The sequence below is a fragment of the Piliocolobus tephrosceles genome, chromosome 8, assembly GCF_002776525.5.
Source record: "Piliocolobus tephrosceles isolate RC106 chromosome 8, ASM277652v3, whole genome shotgun sequence".
Taxonomy (NCBI): domain Eukaryota; kingdom Metazoa; phylum Chordata; class Mammalia; order Primates; family Cercopithecidae; genus Piliocolobus; species Piliocolobus tephrosceles.
The window spans coordinates 69,732,510-69,759,734 of record NC_045441.1 but is presented as its reverse complement, the minus strand read 5'-3'; the positions used below and the strand labels follow the sequence as shown (position 1 = coordinate 69,759,734).

The 27,225-nt window shown below is 38.7% G+C and overlaps 1 protein-coding gene across 1 annotated transcript in view; it reads right to left on the bottom strand.

Moving 5' to 3' along the window:
* Positions 1–27,225, bottom strand: part of THSD7A (thrombospondin type 1 domain containing 7A) — a 492,664-nt gene that overhangs the window by 17,056 nt on the left and 448,383 nt on the right. Inside the window, exons 18-23 of the mRNA XM_026449388.1 lie at positions 22,822–22,966; positions 21,384–21,499; positions 17,469–17,586; positions 17,074–17,219; positions 16,461–16,635; positions 12,087–12,260 (exon numbers count right to left, since the gene is read on the bottom strand). Of these exons, the coding sequence (XP_026305173.1) occupies positions 12,087–12,260; positions 16,461–16,635; positions 17,074–17,219; positions 17,469–17,586; positions 21,384–21,499; positions 22,822–22,966 (874 nt within the window). The remainder of the gene's footprint in view (positions 1–12,086; positions 12,261–16,460; positions 16,636–17,073; positions 17,220–17,468; positions 17,587–21,383; positions 21,500–22,821; positions 22,967–27,225) is intronic.

Sequence of the window (27,225 nt, the reverse complement as noted above, 5' to 3'; positions counted from 1 at the left end):
TCTCAGTGTTACTCTCCTGTCCTGTATGACTGTCCTCAAGGTCCGTTACTATCTGAGGAATCATGGGACAGCCTGTAACTAGGTATTTCTCCCACCTCCTCAGTTGTAATTGGGAGACTTTGCTCTTTTCACATGCCTTTCTTGTTATGCCTGAAAGTCCCACACCCTTATTAAGGATATATTAGCCAAAGCTGGAGCTATTATCTATATGAATATGGGGAACAAGTTACCCATTTGTTGTCCCCTACTTGAGGAGGGAATCAACCCTGAAGTCTAGGCATTGGAAGGACAACTTGGAAGGGAAGAAAATGCCTGCCCAGTCCAAATCAGGCTAAAAGACCCCACCACTTTTCCTTATCAAAGGCAATATCCCTTAAGGCCTGAAGCTCGTAAGGGATTACGGGATATTGTTAAACGTTTAAAAGCTCAAGGCTTAGGAAGGAGATGCAGCAGTCCCTGCAACACTCCAATTCTAGGAGTACAAAAACAAGTCGGTGGAGACCAGCGCAAGAGCTTAAACTCATCAGTGAGGCAGTAATTCCTCTATATTCAGTTGTACCCAACCCCTATACCCTGCTCTCTCAAATACCATAGGAAGCAGAATGGTTCACTGTTCTGGACCTCAAGGATACCATCTTCTGTATTCCCCTGCACTCTGATTCCCAGTTTCTCTTTGCCTTTGAGGATCCCACAGACCACATGTCCCAACTTACATGGATGGTCTTACCCCAAGGGTTTAGGAATAGTCCTCACCTGTTTGGTCAGGCACTGGCCCAAGATCTAGGCCAATTCTCAAGTCCAGACACTCTGATCCTTGAATATGTGGATGATTTACTTTTGGCTACCAGTTGGGAAGCCTCATGCCAACAGGCTACTCTAGGTCTCTTGAACTTTCTAACTAATCAAAGGTACAAGGCATCTAGGTCAAAGGCCCAGCTTTGCAGGTCAAATATCTAGGCCTAATCTTAGAGGAACCAGGGCCCTCAGCAAGGAATGAATACAGCCTATACTGGCTTATCCTCATCCTAAGACATTAAAACAGTTGTGGGGGTTCCTTGGAATCACCAGCTTTTGCAAACTATGGATCCCTGGATACAGGGAGATAGCCAGGCCCCTCTACTCTAATCAAGGAGACCCAGAGGGCAAATACTCATCTAGTAGAATGGGAACCAGGGGTAGAAACAGCCTTCAAAACCTTAAAGCAGGCACTAGTACGAGCACCAGCTTTAAGCCTTCCCACAGGACAAAACTTTTTATACATCACAGAGAGAGCAGGGATAGCTCTTGGAGTCCTTACTCAGACTCGTGGGACAACCCCACAACCAGTGGCACACCTAAGTAAGGAAATTGATGTAGTGGCAAAAGGCTGACCTTGCTGTTTAAGGGTGGCTGTGGTTGTGGCTGTCTTAGTGTCAGAGGCTATCAAAATAATACAAGGAAAGGATCTCACTGTCTGGACCACTCATGATGTAAATGGCATACTAGGTACCAAAGGAAGTTTATGGCTATCGGACAACCACCTACTTAGATACCAGGCACTATTCCGTGAGGGACCGCTGCTTCAAATATGTATGTGTGTGGGCCTAAACCCTGCCCTTTTTATCCCAGAGGATGGGGAACCAATTGAGCATGAATACCAACAAATTATAGTCCAGACTTATGCCGCCCGAGATGATCTCTTAGAAGCCCCCTTCTAGCTAATCCTGACCTTAACCTATGTACCGATGGAATTTCATTTGTGGAGAATGGGATATGAAGGCCAGGTTATGCCATAGTAACCGTACTCGAAAGTAAGCCTCTTCCCCCAGGGACCAGTGCCCAGTTAGCAGAACTAGTGGCACTTGCCTAAGCCTTAGAACTGGGAAAGGGAAAAAGAATAACTGTGTATACAGATAGCAAGTGTACTTATCTAATCCTACATGCCCATGTTGCATTACGGAAGGAAAGGGAGTTCCTAACCTCCAGGGGAACCCCCACTAAATGTCACAAGGAAATCATGGAGTTATTGCATGCAGTACAAAAACCCAAGGAGGTGGCAGTCTTACACTGCCGAAACCATCAAAAAGGGGAGGACAGCAGCATAAGCAGGTGGCAGAGGCAGGGAAAGACCAGCAGAAAGGAGAAAGAAGACACAGAGAGACAAAGAGGGAGTCAGAAAGAGAGAGACAAAGAGCAAGAAAGAGAAATGGAAGTAGTAAAGAAAAAACAGTGTACCCTATTCCTTTAAAAGCCAAGGTAACTTTAAAACCTGTAATTGATAATTGAAGGTCTTTTCTGCAACCCTGTAACACTCCAATACCGCCTTGTCAGTGTAAATAAGGGCATAGTCTGAAAGCACTGAGGCCACTGACAACCCATAGCTTTCCTATCAAAAAATCCTTAACCCAACAGGTTTCCTAACAGGGGATCTAAATCTTAACTAATTACCATACAAAGGTCCGACCACACCCAGGAGGAACTCCCTTCAGGACAGGATGATAGATGGTTCCTCCTGGGCGATTAAGGGAAAAAAGACACAATGGGTATTAAAATTGCTTAATAATTGGTCTGCTCATACATGCCAGCTGTTTGCACCCAGTCAAACCTTAAAGTACTTACAGAATCAGGAAGGAGCCATCTATACCAATTCTAAGTTAATATGGACTGAACAAGGTCTTATTAATAGCAAAGAATAATAATTGAAATCCCAAACTTATAAGGTTTTCAACAAAAGTAAAGTTTGCTGAACGTTAACAGGGTAACATATATTATCCTAACTTCTAATCTAATGGAAATCAGATCCTATCTGTACCCCTCAAAGCTCAAGTCTGTCAGCACAGGGCCATACAACTAATACCACTACTTATAGTGTTAGAAATGGCTACTGCTACAGAAACAGGAAGAGGAGGTTTATCTACTTCATTATCTACTACCTACCAGACACTCTCAAAGGATTTCTCAGACAGTTTGCAAGAAATAATGGAATCCATCCTTACTCTACAATCCCAAATAGACTCTATGGCAGCAGTGACTCTCCAAAACTGCTGAGGCCTAGACCTCCTCACTGCTGAGAAAGGAGGAATCTGTACCTTCCTAGGGGAAGAGTGTTGTTTTTACACTAACGAGTCAGGGATAGTACAAGATGCCATCTGGCGTTTACAGGAAAAGGCTTCTGAAATCAGACAATGACTTTCAAACTCTTATACCAACCTCTGGAGTTCGGCAACATGGCGTCTCCCCTTTCTAGGTCCCGTGGCAGCCTCCTTGCTGTTACTTGCCTTTGGGCCCTGTATTTTTAACCTTCTTGTCAAATTTGTTTCCTCTAGAATCTAGGCCATCAAGCTACAGATGGTCTTACAACTGGAACCCCAAATGAGTTCAGTAACAACTTCTATTGAGGACCCCTGGACCGACCCACTGGCCTTTCCACTGGCCTTCCCCTCTGGAGGACACTACAACTGCAGGACCCCCTTCTTTGCCCCTATCCAGCAAGAAGTAGCTAGAGCCGTCATCAGCCAAATTCCCAATAGCAGTTGGGGTGTCCTGTTTAGAGGGGGGATTAAGAGGTGAAGCCGAGGCCGGGTGCAGTGGCTCAAGCCTGTAATCCCAGCACTTTGGGAGGCCGAGATGGGCGGATCACAAGGTCAGGAGATCGAGACCATCCTGGCGAACACGGTGAAACCCCGTCTCTACTAAAAATACAAAAAAACTAGCCGGGTGAGGTGGCGGGCGCCTGTAGTCCCAACTACCCCGGAGGCTGAGGCAGGAGAATGGCGTAAACCCGGGAGGCGGAGCTTGCAGTGAGCTGAGATCTGTCCACTGCACTCCAGCTCCCGCTACAGAGCAAGACTCCGTCTCAAAAAAAAAAAAAAAAAAGGTGAAGCTGGCTGGGCTTCTGGATTGGGTGGGGACTTGGAGAACTTTTCTGTCTAGCTAAAGGATTATAAATGCACCAATCAGCACTCTGTGTCTAGCTAAAGGTTTGCAAATGCACCAATCAGTGCTCTGTAAAAATGGACCAATCAGCAGAATGTGGGTGGGGCCAAATAAGGGAAAAAAGCTGGCCACTGAGCTAGCAGCGGCAACCTGCTCGGGTCCCTTTCCATGCTGTGGAAGCTTTTTCTTTTGCTCTTTGCAATAAATCTTGCTGCTGCTCACTTTTTGGGTCCGCACTACCTTTATGAGCTGTAACATTCACCGTTAAGGTCTGCAGCTTCACTCCTGAAGCCAGCGAAACCACAAACCCACAGGGAGGGATGAACAACTCTGATGTGCCACCTTTAAGAGCTGTAACACTCACTGTGAAGGTCTGCAGCATCACTCCTGAAGCCAGTGAGACCACGAACCCACCAGAAGGAAGAAACTACGGACACATCTGAAGGAACAAACTCCGGACTCACCATCTTTAAGAACTGTAACACTCAATTTGAGGGTCTGCAGCTTCGTTCTTGAAGTCAGTGAGACCAAGAACCCACTGGAAGGAATCAATTCCAGACACAATATAACCGCCAAGGACAGGTCATAGTAGCACATGCCCATTCCACCCTTAAAAACATGCTCAGAAAACAAAAAAGGGTGAATATGAGTAAGGACCCTGCAACGCTATTGGCACAAGCCTTATTTACCCTTAATTTCTTCAATTTAGATGATAAATTTCAATCAGCTATAGAGAAGCACTTTGCAAAAATCACTCAAGATATAATTAGTTTTATGGAAAGATGTAAATCGTAATCTATGGTGCTGTCCAAATGATTTGTTAATGTGGGGAAGAAGATATACTTGTGTTCACAAGCCCTCAGGTCCTCTTTGGATTCCAGCACAATGCATTAAACCATACCATGGGGTGACTGGGACCAACCTGGTACCAAAAATAAAGGAAATGACCCTGTAGAACCTGCAGCCCTGGATGATGCAGCTTCCTTGGACAACACAGGCCTTGGACATTATGCTCAAGAAGAAAACTCAGGAGGCTGAGCGAATCCTGCTCTAGACACAAACACTGTTCACTCCACATAATCTGTTCCTTGCTATGCTCTCTGTTGTACATTGCAACTCTTGTAGAGTATTGATTTTCCTTATTTTCTCACTCTATCTGCAACCTGAACCTGCTATACTCTATTAGGCCCATCTTCTAGCTCTGCCTTTCTTCTGCCCTGTTACTTGGGTAGACATCCTCTTCCCAGCTTCTAACAATGTGACTGCTTGGCTATGAGGGATTAACATACCCCTTGTGGGGTTCCGCAGTAACAGCCCTATAGAACAATGTGCAAAAACACCTCTCCTGGAAAGACCCCCCACTCCTGGGGGTCACTCTTTGTTTGGAAAAGAATATTACTGATTCTACTCATGTGTGTCTTATGTTATTTACTAATTCTAGGATGCAACGGTGGAACACAAGCTGTAACTGCTGCACTGTCAAGTCTGTCGCTGCACATAGCTGTACTCTTCAATCAAGAAAACCTGATGCAAAAAACAGAAAAGGGGGAGAAGGAGGATATCGGTCAGAGTGGTGGGAAAAACTATAGGGAAGGCAGCATGCCTTCTGAAAGGTCCAAAGGCTCTGCCTAGATTCAGGGGAGAATAGCCAAAGGCAGCTGTTCTCTGACCCTGAGGCAGACAGCAAGGAGTACGTACAAGGGAATGTAGGGGAATATCTTGAACACGCTACTAATAGCGTGTTTACTTGTGTTGAGCAGGAACTGATCTTTAATCATCCACACACGTGATGTTCCTTGAAAGGGGAACAATAAATGTTAATTTCTCACAGATTGTGTTTGCTCCAGGCTTTTGGCATTGTGCCTACAGTGAATGAAAGCATGCAGCTCCAGCTTCTCTGGGTGCACTTTGACCACTAGAGCCAGGCAGACCCCTAGCTGCCCTTGCACTGCATACCTGTGTTTGAGTACTCATTTCATTCATCAGTTGGCCAGGGTCCGTGGGATAGACCCAGCACAAACACGTACCAAATTGTAAAGACAATCGACTCTATGAAGAAACTGCATCAACTAATGGAGAAACTAACCAGGTAGGATCATAATGACAGGATCAAATTCACACATAACAATATTAACTTTAAATGGAAATGAGCTAAATGCCCCAATTAAAAGACAGACTGGCAAACTGGATAGTCAAGACTCATTGGTGTGCTGTATTCAGGTGACCCATCTCACGTGCAAAAACACAGATAGGCTTAAAATAAAGGAATGGAGGAATATTTACCAAGCAAATGGAAAGCAAAAAAAAAAAAAAAAAAAAAGCAGGGGTTAGAATCCTAGTCTCTGAAAAAACAGACTTTAAACCAACAAAGATCAAAAGAGACAAAGAAGGGCATTACATAATGGTAAAGGGATCAATGTAACAAGAAGAGCTAACTATCCTAAATATAGATGCTCCCAATACAGGAGCACCCAGATTCATAAAGTAAGTTCTTAGAGACCTACAAAGAGAGTTAGACTCCCACACAATAATAGTGGGAGACTTTAACACCCCATTGTCAATATTAGACAAATAAATGAGACAGAAAATTAATAAGGATATTCAGGACTTGAACTAAGCTGTGGACCAAGGAGACCTAATGGACTTCTACAAAACTCTTCACCCCAAATCAACAGAATATGCATTTTTTTTTTTTTTTTTTTTTTTTTGAGATGGAATCTCGCTCTGTCACCCAGGCTGGACTGCAGTGGCACTATCTCAGCTCACTGGAACCTGCACCTCCCGGGTTCAAGTGATTCTCCTGCCTCAGCCTCCTGAGTAGCTGGGACTACAGGTACCCAGCACCACGCCCAGCTATTATTGTATTTTTGGTAGAGATGGGGTTTCACTACATTGGCCAGGCTGTTCTCGAACTACTGACATTATAATCTGCCCGCCTCGGCCTCCCAAAGTGCTGGGATTACAGGCATGAGCCACCATGCCCAGTCCAGAATATACATTCTTAGCATCACATTGAATTTTTTCTAAAATTGACCACACAGGTGGAAGTAAAACACTCCTTAGCAAATGCAAAAAAATGGAAATCATAACAGTCTCTCAGACACAGTGCAATCAAAGTAGCACTCAGGATTAAGAAAGTCACTCAAAACTGCTCAACTACATGGAAACTGACAACATGCTCCTGAATGACTACTGGGTAAATAACAAAATTAAGGCAGAAATAAGTAAGTTATTTGAAACCAATAAGTTCAAAGATACAATGTACTAGAATCTCTGGCACACAGCTAAAGCTGTGTTTAGAAGGAAATTTACAGCAGTAAATGCTCACAGGAGAAAGCAGGAAAGATTTAAAACTGATAACATCACAATTAAAAGAACTAGAGAAGCAACAGTAAACAAATTCAAAAGCTAGCAGAAGTCGAGAAATAACTAAGAGCAGAGCTGAAGGAGATAGAGACACAAAAAAATCTTTAAAAAGTCAATCCCGGAGCTGGGTTTTTGAAAAGATCAACAAAATAAATAGATGGCTAGCCAGACAGAGAAGAAAAGAGAGAAGAATCAAATAGATGCAATAAAAAATGAGAAAGGATATCACCACGGATCCTACAGAAATACAAACCACCATCAGAGAACACTATACACACCTCTACACAAATAAGCTAGAAAATTTAGAAGAAAACAGAGAAATTCCTGGAAACATACCCACTCCCAAGACTTAACCAGGAAGAAGTCAAATCCCTGAATAGACCAATAACAAGTTCTGACATTGAGACAGTAATTAATAGCCTAACAACTAAAAAAAAGCCCAGGACCAGACAGATCCACAGTCGAATTCTACCAGAGGTACAAAGAGGAGCTGGTACCATTCCTTCTGAAACTATTCCAAACAATATAAAAAGAGGGACTCCTCCCTCTCATTTTATGAGGCCAGCATCATCCTGATACCAAAACCTGGCAGAGACACAACAAAGAAAAACAAATTTCAGGCCCCTATCCCTGATGAACATTGATGCAAAAATCCTCAGAAACATACTGGCACACCAAATCCAGCAGCACATCAAAAAGCTAGTCCACCACGATCAAGTTGGCTTCATCCCTGTGATACAAGCCGGGTTCAACATATGCAAATCAATAAACATAATTCATCATGTAAATAGAACTAATGACAAAAACCACATGATTATCTCAATAGATGCAGAAAAGGCCTTCGACAAAATTCAACACCCCTTCATGCTAAAAACTCTCAATAAACTAGGTATTGATGGAACGTATCTCAAAATAATAAGAGCTATTTATGTCAAACCCATAGCCACAGGGCTACAGTAACCAAAACAGCATGGTACTGGTACCAAAACAGATATATAGACCAATGGAACACAACCAAGGCCCCAAAAATAACACCATGCATCTACAACCATCTTATCTTTGATAAGCCTGATAAAAACAATGGGGAAAGGATTCCCTACTTAATAAATGGTGTTGGGAAAACTGGCTAGCCATACGCAGAAAACTGAAACTAGACCCCTTCCTTACACCTTATACAAAAATTAAGATGGATTAAAGACTTAAACCTCAGACCTAAAACCACAAAAACCCTAGAAGAAAACCTAGGCAATACCATTCAGGACACAGGCATGGGCAAAGACTTCATGACTAAAACACCAAAAGCGATGGCAACAAAAGCCAAAATTGACAAATGGGATCTAATTAAACTAAAGAGCTTCTGCACAACAAAAGAAACTATCATCAGAGTGAACAGGCAACCTACAGAACGAGAGAAAAATTTTGAAATCTATCCATCTGACAAAGGGCTAATATCCAGAATCTACAGAAAACTTAAACAAATTTACAAGAAAACAACCCCATGAAAAAGTGGGTGAAGGATATGAACAGACACTTCTCAAAAGAAGACATTATGCGACCAACAAACATATGAAAAAAAAGCTCATCATCACTGGTCTTTAGAGAAATGTAAATCAAAACCACAATGAGATACCATCTCACACCAGTTAGAATGGCAATCATTAAAAAGTCAGGAAACAACACATGCTGGAGAGGATGTGGAGAAATAGGAATACTTTTACACTGTTGGTGGGACTATAAGTTAGTTCAACCACTGTAGAAGACAGTATGGTGATTCCTCAAGGATCTAGAGCCAGAAATACCACTGGACCCAGCATATATATATATATATATACCATATATATAATGGTATATACCATTACTGGGTATATACCCAAAGGATTATAAATCATTCTATCATAAAGACACATGCACACTTATATTTATTGCAGCACTGTTCATAATAGCAAAGACTTGGAACCAACCCAAATGCTCATCAATGCTAGACTGGATGAAGAAAATGTGGCACATATACACCATGGAACACTATGCAGCCATAAAATAGGATGAGTTCATGTCCTTTGCAGGGACATGGATGAACCCAGAAACTATAATTTCTCAGCAAACACACACAGAAACAGAGAACTAAACACTGAATGTTCTCATTCATAACTGGGAGTTGAACAATGAGAACACATGGACACAGGGAGGAAAACATCACACACTGGGGCCTGTTGAGGGGTCGGGGTTAGGGGAGCGATGGCATTAGGAGAAATACCTAAAGTAGATGATGGATTGATGGGTGCAGCAAATCACCATGGCATGTGTATACCTATGTAACAAACCTGCACGGCCTGCACATGTACCCCAGAACTTAAAGTATAATTAAAAAAAAAATTCAAATTAAAAAACAGAATATGTTCTCATAAAAAAAGATTTCACATAAATAGGAGTTGAGGTATTGCTCCTCACAAGAGGGCATTAGCTGTGGGGGTCTGCCTGCAGACCCTAACCCCAGCAATGCATGAATAAAATGTATGACACACAGATACTATCTTTTGCCAGTCCTGCTGAGTGTCTGACCATCTACACACCAAGAGAGGTTTGTCACTGTGGCCAGCCCGGATCAGGAGGGAGACTCACATTTATTAGTTAACAAAAGCTTGAGTCAACGCCATTAGAGGGTAATTGTCATTGTGTACGTCTGGAGTAAAAAGCACACATCCAAGGTTGAGACCACAAGCTAACTAGATAACTTCCTCACATCCCGTTGTTTACTACTCTACTCTATTTAACTAAAGGTAATGGGACCAGACGCCTTCCGCCAGGTCTATTACCCAAGTCATGTGAAAACCCTCAGGCCTTCCAAAAGGGTTTTGTGGTTATCATAACTAATAACTTTCCCACCAGACTGATCAAATCTCAACAAAGAGTTGTCCGTTTCTTTAAATTTTGAGAAAACTCATAATTAAAGCCATTTAAGTTTTAGTTTGTGTGCATGTGTGAGTATGTATTTCACAGGTTTGAAAATAGTTACATAATCTATGGTATAGGTTTTTTGTTACTCTTGATAAAATATAATAACCTTGTAAATTATCTTCATTAACATTTTTACTTTTGTTAGAAAAAACTATTCACAAAATTATATTCTATTGTCCAAACTTTATTCTATTTATAGTAATGATGACTTTGCTTTTTATTCTTCTTCACTGATTTTACCATGAGCTGGTCTATTTTGTCAGTTTGCTCTAAAAACAATCGATCGGTTTTGTTGATTATTTATTTTCAATCTCATTGAATTTATACTCATCCATGTTGCTTGCATTCCGTTTCCTTTTTACTTTTCTTAAAAATTTACTCAGTTGAATGCTTAGTTCATTTTTAACTTTTCTCCTGTCTATAGAAGCATTCAAAGCTTCAGGGTCTCCTCTAGGTACTTCTTTGCTGCATCCCATATAACATTTGCTATATGATGCTTTAGAAGTATGGTTTTTACACTTCTAAAGTGTGCGTGTGGAGATTTGTCATTGTTTTATTGATTCCTAATTTTATTTCCTTGTCATTTTGGAGTGAATACTTTTCTTTTTTGCCTTGGGAATTATTTTATTCATTGCAACTTTTGACCTTTCTTTATTCTTCACTTATCCTGTCCTAGCATATGGAATGTTTTACCTAGTTGATAAATTTAGGAAGATTAAATTGACAGAGCAGATAATTCTATCTAATTCTTGGGCTAAGTCATCTAGCCCATTTGGTTTTTACTGCAAGTATTCTTTTCCAACACTTTAAGCTTTTGTCTCCAACTTTTCAGTAAGAAAGGTGATATTTTGTCTCCTACTTGCTGCTATGTCATATTACTTATTTCAGAACATAAGCAGAATTCAGAGTTGTTTGTTGAGCCCCACACCCTCTACCAGATGGCATTTCTTTTGTTTTCCTTGAGTCTTAGCATGTTGTTTCCCCAAACTATGACATTTAATGCTGTGATTCTTTAAGATGTCATGTATTGCTTACACTGAGTGAATGATTCTATGTGTGCATACATTCACACAGACATATAAACATAGATGTTTATATATGTTCTAAGTAATATTTAGATTAAACTCAAGTTTTACCAATAATTTGATTTATCCATTTGGAAAAACATAGTAAAATCTCTCACCTTACTGTGAACTTGTCATTTTAATTTAATTCTGTCATTTGATTTAAATAAATTGAAGATATTGTTAGACTCCTACCTGACCATAATTGTTATAAGTGTAAAAATAATGTGCTCCTAATTATCTCAGCTGCCTTGAGCTCATAAAACTAGGAAACGTTTTTGTAAAACTCACATCTTATTTATGAAGGGTGGCAGGATTTTCTGTCTTCCCAATCTTTAGAATTCAGAATCTTCCCCTTACTTTAGTCCTCAGCCTTAAGTGACATCTCAGTAAATTTTTAAATTATTTATTTATTTATTTTTGAGACGGAATTTTGCGCTTGTTGCCCAGGCTGGGGTGCAATGGCACAATCTCGGCTCACTGCAGCCTCTGCCTCCCGGGATCAAGTGATTCTCCTGCCTCAGCCTCCTGAGTAGCTGGGATTACAGGAGCCTGACACCATGCCTCGCTAATTTTTTTTTTTTTTTTTGGTAGAGTTGGGGTTTGGCCACGTTGGCCAGGCTGGTCTCACAATTCCTGGCCTCAGGTGATCCGCCTTTCTTGGCCTCCCAAAGTGTTGGGATTATAGGCATAAGCCACTGTACCTGGTCAAATTTATTTTTAACAGACTATTTTTTTAAATCTTATGCTTTGCTTAAGATAGAGTATATGAATGGTAGCACTCACCATCACATGATTTTGTTTCTAACATCTGCTCTGGGCACAGATGCTGATTCTCTAGTTCTTGTATAATCACTGCTCTGGATCGGACCTGTATTCCACCAAAGCCTAGATCCTCACCATTCACACAGGTCAGCTGACACAGGCTCCAGGAAGACCAGTCCTTCAAATAACAGTCACCTGTAAAACACAGGTTTGTAATTTACACCCATATCCACAGAGAAAAGCCAACCAGATAATCATGTTAATTCCAACCCCAGTGGGCAATGTTTTTAGGTATCCCAGCCATACATAATATTTATAAGATTTAAATAGGCATTTAATATTTATAAATTTGTAATTGTATAACTTTGTATATATATTGTTATTTTCTGTATGGCTATTACTGGTCTATGTGTTGTCAAAGGTAAACTGTGGCTGATAGGAGCTCATCCACTATAATTCATCTCTTCTTAGGATACAAAAAATATTTGATCAAAACCTACCACCACTCTTGTCATTATCATAGTAAAGCGGTTTATTACACAGGAGGTACACTCAAAGAGAGCCTAAATATAAACAGACTTTGTCTTCTAGGTATTCACAATTTTCAAAAAGTTTGAAGTCCAAGGCTCACAAAGCTGGTTTTATGTTTCATTCCTATTTCTTCCCAGAAGAGTGGAGGTGAGAGAGGCAATCGAGCAGTCGCAGTACTGGAAATAATGCCCACTATTTGCTCTGATCTATATCTTCAATAAACTTCTCTTTAAAATATTTTACTGAAGGACAACAAACATGTAAAATGATCACATATCATAGATGCACAGATAGCTGAATTTTGACAATCTGATTATCTAACCATGTGATCAACACCCAAATCAAAGAACAAAACGTTCCCAGGATCTCAAAACCCTCCCTTGTGTAATATATGAAATCATACCATATGTACTTTTTTTGTGTCTGGCTTCTTTCTCTCATCTATGTTTGTGAGATCCATCATACATTTATGAAGTTCTAATTTCTTCATTCTTACTACTTTCCATCATGTGAATATATTACAATTTAGATATCCATTCTACTATTGATGGGCACGTGGGGAGTTGTAAATTTTTCCTATCATGTTATTGCAAACATTTCAGTACAAGTCTTTTGATGAACTTATATATGCATTTCTGTTGGGTATGTACCTCGGAGTGCAATTGCTGGGCCATAGTGCATCCATGCTTCCAAAATCTTTAGCCATTTTAAGAACAGAAAAGATTTTATGAAATACACCCTTTCCATTAACCCATCCATTCTTCAGAGTGACTGCTTAGTGATACTCTTCAGAGTACACAGTCAATTATGATAGACACAAATTCACAAAGGTTTCTTATCACTTATTTATTCTAGCCAGGCCATATGAATAATTCATATTGCCTTATATTATGCTGAAGGTGACTGGTATTAGCATAAAGTTGCCTGGAAATCTGATTAATGGAAAAACTTCTTGTGTCATGCCTAAGAAGTCCTGGTAAGACATGAATTATTGACTAACATATATACACATAATAGTAAAATGGAGTGATTTTTGTAGGCCTTTATTAAAGAATGTAATTGGTACTCCTGAAGTACAGAAAGTTCTAGTAAATTTTGGAAATGCAAAGGAAAAAGAAACTAGAAAGAATTTCTAAGTAGTCTGAAAAAGTTTTAGAAACACTTTTATTTCCTAGGAAATGTCACTTTGTGGTTACTCAGTTTTTAATTATGTAGGAAAACTGCTAAAGTTCAAAAAATTCCTGTCAATATGAATATAATAAAATTTCACCTCGGTGATTGAAAATTACATGGAAAAGAAACATACCTTTTACCAATAGGCTTTATCTTTGTGGCAATCCACATTTAGCATCATTTATTTTGCAACAAAATGTAATAAATCTTTTAATGATAGTTTGTGAGTTATGTAATTATCACCCCTAAGTAATACATGTCAGGCTTTAAAGATGTAATAACAGCAAATGAGAGTGAGATACTCCCTTGTTCTAAACATACTTTTCTATTTTGACCATGTAAACTATTGTAGTAACAATAAAATTACCCTATGCCTGCCAAAGATATGACAATTAAACACATGAAATGTATTTCCTAATTCAGTGTTCTACTCTTTAAAGCTTATTAGTTCACATATTGCTAGCTTTCAAAACCCATCATTAGAGAAAACTAGCAAGAGAGGAACTGAAATGAATAGATTGTAATTTAGAAGAGCAGCCTCCTAGATTTGCAATTACTTTAATTAAAACAATGTGTTTGCTCCGTTCTATGTTATCATGGGATCCTGTAATTTTTCCTTCACATCATTTACCACAGATTATAATCTTATGTTTATTTACGTCACTAGTAGATTAGCAATTGTTCCCTTCCATTAGAAAGTAAGCTGTACAAGGACAGGGTCTGTTGGTCTTCACTGTATCTCCCGCCTCAAGTCCAGGGCCTGACCTGTAATTAACAGTCAAATGAGTGAGTGAGTGTGCTGCAGGAAGTACATAATGAAATCACGTGAGGAGTATCCATAGTAAGGCATGCACCACTGTCTGACAAGGATGCCCGTTCTGCTCAATGGTGTGAATGTCCTTGACCCTGCCTGGAGCTGTCACCTGCTGCCACAGCCTCAGGCTGGGTCTACAGTGAAGCAAAATGATTTTATTAAATTGAATTGTGTGTGAGATCTTAAATGGTATCAGACTAGTTGCAGCAGCAGGAAATGAAAGAGGGGAATTCCTGGATCAGCAAAAGGTTGTTGGCAGGTGTAGGAATGTCTGAACAGCAACACTTTGCCCGGCTTTAGAAAGTCAGATTTTCTGTTACTTTAAAAGTTTTATTTTATTCTTTTTTTTAATTGTGATAAGACCATGTAACATGAGATCTACCCACTTAACACATGTTTAGGTATACAATACAGTATTGTTAACTACAGGCACTATGTCTTACAACGGATCTCTAGAACTTACTCACCTTGCATAGCTGAACCTTTACACTTATTGAGAAACAGCTGCTATTCAGATTTTTGGTTTTTAAAAATAGTTCAGTTCTTGACCTGAAGTAGATGAAAATATCCATGTGTGCAAAGATCAATACAATAGTTGGATATTCTCAGAGTCTAGGGGGTTTGTCCTCAAAATAACCCCTATCAGGGTTATTTTATTTACTGTTTAATTTCATTCAGTTCATCTTAAACTATACCCTACTATTTTTATCATCTCCAACGATTTTTTTTTTTTTTTTTACAAAGGAATAAGTAACTCGATGAGTGAATAAATAGCTAAAACATGTCAGTTTTTCCAGTCTTAGGGACTCAATCCCATTTACAAATTTTTGTTAATATATGTTATCCACTTTTAAATTTTTCTTAAATCACATCATTTTATATAGAAAATGTGTTTTATGCCCCATTATTTTTGCCAAATTCTTAATTTTTAACATTTTGAGGTCAGATTCAAAACAAAATATTATAAAAGAGATACAATTTTTAAATGATAATTATAAGCAAATTGGGAGAATACAAATTTTCCACCTGGGGATAAAATACAGGTAATTCATTTTCTATCTGTTCATTTCCAGTCCACTAATAAATTGTTGCCCCTATCTATATCTTTTTTAAGGATGGGTTTTCTGGCATATTTTGGCATTACATTTCCTCTACAATTCTCTGCATCAAGCCCAAATTCATAAATATTAGCTTATCACTGTCTGCCATTTTTTCCATACTATTTGAAATACAAAATTTTCTTTCTACATTTACTGTATGCACCCATTGTGTCTAACATTGAATCTGAAAAATATCTTTCAACGGTTTCCTCCATACTGCTATTTTGTCTTCCAGTTGTAGATAATCTGTTTTTTTCCTTACTGAAGACTTTACTACTTATTTTTCTATATTTTATGTTTTAACTACATTTATCTAGGTATGAGTTTGTTGTTCATTCCACCCTGGACCCAGGGTAAGCTGTTATTATGAGGACTTAATCTGTTTTTTAGCCATCACGTGTTTAAACATTGGCCTCTCTTTCCCTATTCTCTTCTGGAAATCCCTAATAGGTTATGTTCTATCCTTATTTTCTCAACTTTTCTTTCATACCTTTTTGTGGAGCATGGGCTTAAGGCCTTAATTACCATCTCCTGCAGATGTTAAAACTCCAGAGGGTGTTGAGAGAGGCCACATGGGAGACCTGGACTTCACCCCTACCTGGTAGTAATGAGACAGTGCCCTGTTCCCCACAGGCATAGTGTTGAGCTGTTGGCGTAGATATTACTGAATAAGAAGACTGTTGACATCCTGTAACTTATATTTTATATGCAACCCCTTCATGGCCCTTGTCCTAGGAAAAAATAATCAGAATATGATTTCTCTTTTGCCGTGGTTACCTGGGCAAGGCTCGGTGCAGGTTTCCTCCAGAACCATGTTTTTATTACCATCTATAATGAGTTCCATGTCAGCACAGAATTCCTCATCCACCACTTTGCTGAAATCATCTGCTGACCCATCACTTACTACACAAGAAACGTTCCTTGTTCTGGTCCCTTCTCCACACTGGGCCTCCTGGAATGGCGGAAGAAATAACTAATTAGAAAAAGAGAAATACTTCATTAGAGAGCTCATCACTTAGTTATCTCTGCACCGTTGACTTTGATTTATGAACATTTAGAGAAGCATTTGAAACCCTAAGGAAGAAGCCCTATAGGGCACGAGCAATAAAGCATACATTGAACAATTTATTTGTTTTCTAGCTAAAGACAGGAAAATAAATTTTCATTAAAATGAATCAGTCTCCAAATGATTAAAAATATACAGGGCAGGGAGTTATCAAAACTAATTAAATGGTTATAAAATGGCAAGGCACATAAAAATTTTAAGAAGCTTGTCATCTGTGAGCTCTGAAAAATATTTCTAACACATTATTTTTGTCTGTTTTTCTGCAGATAAAGTCTCTGCAGATAAAGAGTACACAATTCCTTACAACTTCTTGAGATTTGATACCTGCACTTGGCATGGAGACCACTGGCCATATTGCCACTGATAACAAGGCTTCACTGGGCAGGGTTTGGACTGGTCCATCAGGGAAGGGCATGGTCTTCCATCACCTTGAAAGGGCTGTGTCACTGTTCGTCTTCGGATCATTTTTCCTTTAAGAGATACAAAGTGATGCAACTTTAATATATGTTATGGTTTTGCAAGCATATATGTCATTGGGAGAAGGCATCACAGTGGTATCTCCTGAGGCGATCCGGGAACAAGTAAGGCTTAGATGTTTTGGAAAGAAAGACAACCAATCCAACCTTTCTGAAGATTATCTGATATGGGTTAAACAAGAGGGATTTTTTATTTCATATTCCTTGACCATTAGCCTAATATGAGTTATGGTACAAACGAACCTGTGAGGCCACATGTTTGAGAGCATTCTGACCAAGGAGACCAATCAGAAAGCTGACAGTTCACAGGGCATTCCACCATGCAGGACGTGTTCATCTGCCAGTTCTTCTCCAGGCCAAGCTGGAAGAACAGAGGTAGATCAGGATGTTATATTGTCAATTGGGGGAGGGAGCCAGAGAACGAGGTGACAAGAGAGAAGAGAGGGAGGGAGAAAAAGCAAGCCACATAACAGAATAAAATGGTACCTAGAGGACAAACATCCAAACTCTTAAAATTATAAAGTGGTGTGACCTAGGCGAGTGGAAGTTAGGGGTACGGGATGAAAGAAGGGGCCCATGTAATCTATACTTACGTATTGTTTGAGTGTTTTCAATAAGCAATGACAAAAAGTAGATTTAACCTCCAAATTGATTGAATTTCCCAAAATGAGGAACAAATAAATATAAGCAAAAATACTTTTCATTAGGTAAAAACTAATAATATCATCAATATTTTGATCTACAACTGTATCTTAGGGATATTATTTATTTTTACATATCTTAAACTAAAAAGCAAAAGGAAAAGGTTCTAAACATAAATTGATAGTCAAAACTAATGATATCATGTATTAAAATAATATATCAGCTATCTTTTAAAAAAAGAAATATGGGTCGCCAAAGTTTTTTGTGATTATGAATATTTTATGTGCATTTTTTAAAACAAAGATTTTCACTTCTAAAACTCAACGGTGGCATAATTCAGTTACTTTGGTGTCAAACCTTCTCATCAGATAATAATGTTGTGCCATTTTATTGGCATTTGGGTTCCATTACTTATTTAAATATTCTGCCTTAAAAATATAAGATGATGTTTCAAATTCTTCTACTGTATATTCCAACATTTAAAATGTCTATGGTACAAAGTAGCATTGAAATAGGAAAATGTCAGCCGGATGCCGTGGCTCACGCCTGTCATCCCAGCACTTCAGGAGACTGAGGTGGGCAGATCACCTCAGAGCATGCTGGCCAACATGGTGAAACCTCACCTCTACCAAAAAAAAAAAAATATAAAAATTTGCTGGGATTGGTGGTGCATGACTATAGTCCCAGCTACTTGGAAGGCTGAGGCAGGAGACTTGCTTGAACCTAGGATGTGGAGGCTGCAGTGAGCTGAGATAGTGCCACTGCACTCCAGGCTGGGCAACAGAGCAAGACTCTCTCCAAAAAAAAAAAAAAAAAAAAGAAAGAAAGAAAGACAAAGAAATAGGAAAATGTAAGAGCTTGTTAGGAGAATATAAATTTTTAAAACTAGTAATTCTTAGAATTTCCAAGATCTTTTTTATTTCTGCATGAAAGAGAAGTTAATGTTTTCTAATTTATACAGCAAATAACGGCAAAATTTGTTTTGAAACATTATGTTGTGTTTCAAGTATAGTTCTTAGCTCTAAGTTATCCACTGAGAAAAGATCAGATCATAAGCTTTGTGTAATACATCTCTCTGCAGGCGCTCCCATTATATTCTACACCAGTAATACCTAACAGAGCTGAGTATTTGGTATGAAAACTTTTACCATATCACTCAACTGAAGCCTCACAAAGCTTCTTAAAAGTCATGGGAGGTTGGAGATAGGAATCTTGAAGTGATATGATAAAAATAATGTGTTACATTTGAGGTAAATAATAGTTTCATGGGGAAAGTTTGAATCACAGGATTCAATTATTACTGACTTACATATTCACCACTTACACATTTTAGTCCTATACTAATTTTTTCCTTACATTGATCATATCTCTCTTTTAATTCTCTCTCTCATTTACCTAAACATCTGTCTAAATAAATTAAAAAGAAACCTATTCAAAAATCTAATAGGAAAGAAGAAACCAATTACTAGGTATCCAATGAGAAAATGCCTGAAAAACACTAAAGATAAAAATACTACATAAGTGCTTATTAGGTTTAACTCTAATCTTCGTCTTTGTTGGATAATAATGCCATCTTTCTTTGTGGCTGTTAGGGAAGCAGTAAGTGTTACCTACTGCTGTGGCACTGAATGCAGGGTTGCACAGTCAAATTGTAAGTCCTTGAAGACAGTGTTTGCTAGAATGTTAAAACTAGGAGTCCCTAATTGCCATGCAACATTCAAATATTATAATATTTGCATGTAAGCTTAAACTTATCTAGACTCCCATATAATTAAAATTAGTTATTTCCCAGGTTTTTACTCATATTTGATGTAAGAAATCAAGAATCCAGTTTACAGCTTTGTCCTTTAATCATATGAAATCATTTAAAATTGGTCACATATGCTTAGGTTTCAGCTTTTGCAAAGCTCTCGTTTATTTCATATTTCATACTGACCAAGGAGTGCATCATTTATGTTTGCAAACAAAAAGATGTATTAATCAACTAGAAGTAGATCACAGAAAGCTCTCCAGTCAGTATATGATTATTATCTTCATTAATACTGACGCTTTTTTTTTTTTTGGAGATGGAGTTTTGCTCTTGTTGCCCAGGCTGGTGTGCAATGGTGCGATCTTGGCTCACGGCACCCTCTGCCTTCTGGGTTCAAGCGATTCTCCTGCCTTAGCCTACCGAGTAGCTGGGATTACAGGCATGTGCCACCACACCCAGCTAATTTTGTATTTTCGGTAGAGACGGGGTTTTTCCATGTTGGTCGGGCTGGTCTTGAATTCCTGACCTCAGGTGATCCGCCCGACTCAGCCTCCCAAAGTTCTGGGATTAGAGGCGTGAGCCACCCCACCCAGCTCAATACTGACATTATTCTTATAATGGTTATATTGCTTCAATGTTATTGGTTACAAAACTAAAATGATTCAAGTGTGAAATTTCCAATTATTCAAATTTAAATAATTAATACAGTAAGTTATGTTAGAAGGTTATAGCAGGAGGCATTTATTAACAAAACAAATTTGTGTTTTCAACACATGCGGGTGCTCTGCTTTCATGAACAGAGACATAAGAAGGTTAAGTTAGGTCCGTATGATAAATATATCAAATGGATTAAAGTATTTCTGTTTAGAGTTCTCCCCTAGGTATTGGAACAATTTACTGTGGGCTATAATAACCACAGGATGTGTAGACAGAAGACATGGTGACTGCGTATGTTAAACTCTAATGAGGTTACGACCCCCTTCTAGTCTATTCCAGATCTATTGAGGCTCCTGCTTATCTTGGTTAGTATTTGACCCAGTGGACCTCAGATGCATGGAGAGTCAACATTTGTCATGTTTTGGGTATGGAAATTAGATAAAATTATTACAACATAAAGTGTAGCTTCATAAAAATGAAGAAAGGCCAACGACTATGTTTCCTCACATTTCAGAAGCTCACATCTAGGTATGACATTACTTTCATCAATTAGATAATTATCAGTTACAATTCTCTGTGCCTAGAAGATAGTAATGGCTGGCTTCATTCCTTTGTTTGAATTTGAGGCTGTCTCTTTAATCAGACCTAGTACTTAGATGGTCACAGCTGGGTATTAGATCCCAGATATTAATCAAAATCTGCTATGAAACCACATGTGATCAGTGTTTAGCAACAAAGAGAATAAATGATGGACCTTGGCAGATGTCCCAGGCACTACACAAAATTCACATCAAATTACAAAAGATAAGTAGTCTGATTAAAATTTACTGCTTTTATTTACCTTACTTATTGTTACCCAAGCGTTTCTTTCAGAATAGGCTAATTAGCATACCTTTGGGCTCCAAGGAGAAGAAAATACAGGAAATTATATGTAGGAATCAGTAGTGTTGGACATTGTATCTTTTCAAGAACACACTTAGCCTGTGATAGTGCAGAAAAACATCTGCTGGCAATGAGCTGCATGGAGCACCGGTCACTTGGCTCAGCATGAAAACTGAAATTATTAGGGAAGAATTTACTCGCGAAGATATAACACAGCATCCACCTACCTCTTCACAATATTTCAGGTCAACTGACTTGCCATCACTTCGAACACAATCCAACATCCTTGTTTTTATTCCATTTCCACAAACTGCCTTCTCACTCAGCTGACATGTACTCCAGTCTGAAAAAAAGGGAAGTCCATCAGAACAGAAGGCTAAGTATGAAACAGATTTCAAATGAAACTCTGATGACCTGAATCCCGTATTTAATTCACAACTGCTTCCTAAGCCCTATAATCAATCATCCCCCATGCAGAGCATATGGATCCCAGCTTTGAACATATCAGGAGTCAAATGGAATTGCTGGGGTTGCACATAGCTACAGGGATTATTCTTAAAGGCAGATGTCTACTTGAAAATCTTGATAGCTAGCCGTTTGGTGACACTGTAAAAATGGCTTTGGCCTACAGATCAATGTCACTTAAAAACTTTTTTTCCCAATAAAAATATAATTTAAAATCTTAGCATTACTTTTAGCAAAACAATCGTAATTGTGACAGATGGTACTTTAACTGTGTAGTTATGTTCAAATAAAATGTATTTTACTTCTTATCCATATTTAGAATGCATGAAAATGCATACATTTATTAAAGTGATAAAATCACTTCAGCCATATTTATTTAATTCTCTTATTTTATGTCTTTTGCAAAATACCTCTTTCATCTCTTTTCCCTGGGTAACATAGCATGTCCCAGATAACTTTCTTTTGTATCATCAAAGGAAACTAAAGAGAAAAACCACAAGAAACAGCCAATCTGACCTGTTATGTGTCACTGTACAGTTTCTTGAGTTTGCTTCAGAGTGCAAATTACTTGGAAAAAATTCCAAAGTAAGTTTTGGTGTTGTCCCAATTCATATAAACAAATAAAAGATTTTCTTTCCTAGCATATGCACCTTGATGATATTAAATGAGTTTTAGGGGAAAATGCAACTTATAATAAACCTATTTTTCTGAAAATACTCATCTATTTTTACCTGCACCTTTTATAGCATTGATTTATAATCTTTGGCAAGTTTGAGACTGCTGACTAATCATGTTTGTAAACTGCCCACACCTCACGAATTGTTGCCCCAGTATGCTTTAGCAATTAAGCATCTTCTAAAAAAGAAAGACATTTTTGAATAAATATGATACTTGTGCCAAAAATATTTTAGATTCACCTTCCCAAAGTGAGAGGTTGTCTTATGCAGGAACACTTAGCATATTCACAACCTACTTTAAGGGCTAATGTCTGTGCGACATTTTTATTTCCTCTATCTTGGTGTTTACTAAAAAAAACCCAGATAAGTATTTCTGTCATTTAATATGTAATTATTTCTGGGAAAGTAAGCAGCTTGTCCAAAAGGCACACAGATAGAGATGAACTATACTGACAGGAAAACTTCAGAGCTGACAGACACAAGATTTGGACTTAACTCTGTGATCAGATGACGATCCATGTACCTGTTACATTATAATCATAGTGGTAGCAGTTTTTGTTCAGGTTACAGGGTTCTTTCTCAACAGCATTAGGGCAAGATCTTCCTTCATCAGCTGGTTGTCTGATGGGATCAGCTGACCTTTGCCGGAAACTGCTTTGATTGCAAGGCTTAAAAAGAACAGTACAAATTCTCAGAAAAGTGAATACTCAGCTACACAACTAGTATATTAGAGACAGCACTGGAGCAGGAGTTAGAACATTTGGACCACTGGCTAACTCAGAAAAGTCAGTCAACCTCATTATGCCTCAGTTGTTCAATGTATAAAATGAAGCTGTTGAATGAGATTTTGATGTACCATCTAGCTATAAGATGCCATGTGTCCAATGCTAATACACACATCACCTCACACCTATACACACACACACACATATGGTGGTCACGTTAATTATTATAGAAAGCTATTATATATATATATATATATACACACACACACACACACATAAAGTTATATGTGTATTATTATATATATAATTATATGTTTGTGGATTATGTATAGTCTTTTGGGCCTTAAAAGACATTTTAAGAGTAACTTGAAATGACTTGGTGTTAGTGACTTTCCTTTTCCCGATGTACATGTATATATGCATATAAACAATTCTAAATCTGAATTCTAATTTTAATCCTTAATTTAGAATTGAGAAAAAAAAATAAAGTTCTAAGACCTGCAACTGACCAAATGGACCCCGTCTTGGCCATAGGGACCACAGAGAAACCTTGAAAACTAAGGGTTATACAGAAACAAGCCCTTTGGAAACACTCACTATATACCTGATCAACCAATTGTCTTGAAACTGCCTTTGCAAAAATTATAACAGTAAGAAAATTATGGCAGTAAAAGAGATCTGATCTAACCCAACCTCATCTCGCTTTTCTCTTAGTTATTCCTGGGTTTTTGGGCTGAGCTAACTTCAAGAAACATTTAGTTTATAGTTGAAATAACAGGCTTTTCCCCAAACGCAAGTGCCTTTGTAAAGCTAATGAAAGGCCATCAGGCTGGGAGAGGAGAGGAACCTGAATTCTGCTAAGGTGTAGACACAAATGATTGCTAGCTACTCCTGCAGATGTCACCACTACAGTAGATTGGCTTTTTGAGATATCTTTTCCGTTGTTTTGCATGTCTAACACCCAGGGCTCTACCTGAACCGCCAACCTAGTTCCTGTGGCCCCACCCAGAAGAATTCAGCCCGCAGGAGGACAGCTTTGACTCCCTGTGATTTCATCTCTGCCCCAATCAATCAGCAGCAAGCACCCATTACCTGGCAGCCCCACCCCTTTCCCCCAAACTGCCTTTGAAAAACCCCTACCTAGGAGCCTTAGATGAGATTGATTTGAGTACTAACTCCATCTTCCATGTGGCATGGCTGGCCTTATGTCTATTAAACTCTTTCTTTACTGCAATACCCTGGTCTTTATTCGTGCAGCAGGCAGGAAGAACCCCTTGGGTGGTTAGAGCCTGACACTGCCTCTCCCTTTCATGGTTGCAACAAAACAGCCAACCAGCATTTCTTCCTAAAAAGAAACCACTGATCAAGGAGTGGTTCTGGGCAGTCCATGGAGGATGTACCCTAAGGGTTTCTGTGACCTCTGTTTCACCTTTTGACATTAGAGCACTGAAAACCCTACCCTTGGATCATGCTAATACCACTATTTTTGGTACATGGGACACATGAGGGGGCATAAAACTCAAGTGCACATGCATACTTTTCTCTTTTTATAAATATTCATGACTCCTCATATAGCTTATTAAATATGTATATTTGGCCACCCTGCTCAACACAAATTACTGTTCCCTTTGCCATTCCCTAGAAGTGTCTATTTCCGGCTTCTGGCTGGCAGCTATGATTCCCAGCCTGTCAGGATGGCCACCCTGCAGGCTGCAACCCCTTATGAGATATAAAGCTCCCCTTTCCAAATTTATGAACCTTGTCATTCTTCAGTTGACAACATCTAAAAAAAAATTGGCTTCCCATTCATCTACTGGTACAGTCTTCTGAAAACAGTTGGTTTCTAAGAATGGTAAGAAACCAGGAACAAGCCTCCATGGACTTTTTAAGGACTAAAATAATTGCTTCCTCCTCCCCTGCTTCCATTGCACTTTGGTCACACCACTGGAATGACACTATCCGTCTTGACATAATGTGTATTATATAAAGGTCTTGTTCCTTTCTACACTGCACTAGCAGAAGACTTATGTTTTAGATAGCAGTGTATTTTCCCTACCTAACACAGTTACTGATAGACAGTAAGAGCTTAATCGGTATCTGTTTAATGAAGGCCTGAGGGAAGAAACAAGGTGAGTTAAAGGTAAAACATGTCAAATGAAATTTAGCTTGAATGTAAGCTGTCCGCTTACATTCAAGTTCATCCTAAAGGTTTCTTCGCACATAGTGACCTGTACCCTATTTGGATGTGTAAACAGACGGTTACCTACTGTTGTGCAATCACTGAGTTTCAAATGTGGCTGATTGTTCAAATCATGTTCAAATATGACAAATGAAAAGGAAGGTTTTTAAAAAGTATCAGGATCTCATACACCCTATGCAAAAGGGAAGGGTAAGCCTGGAGGCCGTCTTGCAACATTCTCTTCCACTTGAATAGCTATTGCTAGCATTGTGCCAGATTCCCACGGAAAGGTAAACGGCCTCAGGCATCATGAATGACTGCTCCCATAGATGATTCACAGGTAAATTCTTTCCTGGCCTCCCACAAACAAGGACATACCAATTGTAACTTTAGGTCTACAGTCTAAGTCTAACTCCTAAAACTCAAGTCTGATTCCACACTGATGCTATCAATCACAAGTGTATTTTCCCAAGGTTCAGAACAAAAACAAGAGGAGATCAGTCATTCTTCCATCTACCCAGCATGTCTGCATAACTGATTCTTCCTCTATTACCTTTTTCTCTTCAAACATTCACCTTACCTTATGTAAAATGTAGATTATGGGGCACTAACTAGTCTCATAGGAATATAACTATTTGCCTTAATGCCTACCTGCCTCTCTTCCTACATGCCCCCCCCCATTTAAGCGAATGTGTAAACATAAAACCTCTTGAACACCTCTTCAGAAAACCTCCTTGCTTTTTCCCAGATGTGTCCTAAAGCTGGCTTATTAAACTTCGATTGATTGGGACTTTTGCCTTAGTTACTCATTCTGTTTATCACAAACGTGAAAGTGTAACCAATCTAGCTGTTGCTGAACCTCGCTTCTGCACATCATTTTCTGTATGTCACTTATCTGCTTCTGCCCAATAATCTTTTCCAACCATGTGGCAGTGCTGGAGCCTCTCTGAACCTGTTCTGGTTTGGGAGGCTGCCCAATTCTTGAATGGTTCTTTGCTCAATTAAACTGTTAAATTTAATTTTTCTAACGTTTTTCTTTAAAGAAATAAAAAGCCCAGGAATCACAGTTTATTCACCTCACTGAATTTTATTCTTATCCAAACATTCCTATTGGCAAACTCTCAGGAACACAAAATGTGCTTCACAAACTCTCTTTTACAAATAATAGAACCTCGATAATTCTTCTAAGATGGCTATCCTTGATCATTTAACATAGAAACCTACTGGACAAAGTCCCAGTTTAGTGGTTCCTTTTATTAAAATCCCTATTAATAAGTTTAAGAAGGGGCCTGGGTTCAATATTTCCTATTTTATAAAAATGGAAAATTTTTGTAATAAAATATCTGACAAAAAAAATCTCACTATTATAAACATAGACAGTGTAGCATGTAGCCCAATTATTTGATGTAACTTCAAATCTGATGCTATGAAATTAGGACAGAAAATCAATTGTATATCCTTGTGAAACAGTTGATTATTACAGTTTAACTTGCATTCCAGTCAACTGCCATCTTTGTTTTATTCCTGCTATATCAGTTGTCTGCTAATCAGTATCTTTAACACTGAAATGGAATATCAATTTCTCCTTGGAAAATATGTACCATAAAGTCTTCTTTGAAATGGTTTTATATCATATTTCAAAAAATAATTCTATATGTTATTTTTCCCAAGCTTTTGATGCTGTTTTTGAAATGTACAGTTTTACAAAGGTGCCCATGGGTAAGCCAAATATCCTACATAAGCAGCCAGTTCTGTTTCAAACGACTCTCTTCCCAGAGTCTCGTGGATGAGCCCCTACTGGCTGTTGAAACGCAGGAGCTTTGTGTGATTTGAAACTCTCAGCTGGCTTCCAGGCCCAAAGAGACACAGAGTCAGTGTGTAAAGAGAGATTCATTGGTGCACAGCTTTCTTCTTCTACTTAGTTTCTTACCCAGTATCTTTTGCTTTTTAGTGTTAATACCCCTGCTGCTGTATTCCCACTGTGTGAGAGATTATTCCTACCATTTAAATAAAAGGTATTGGG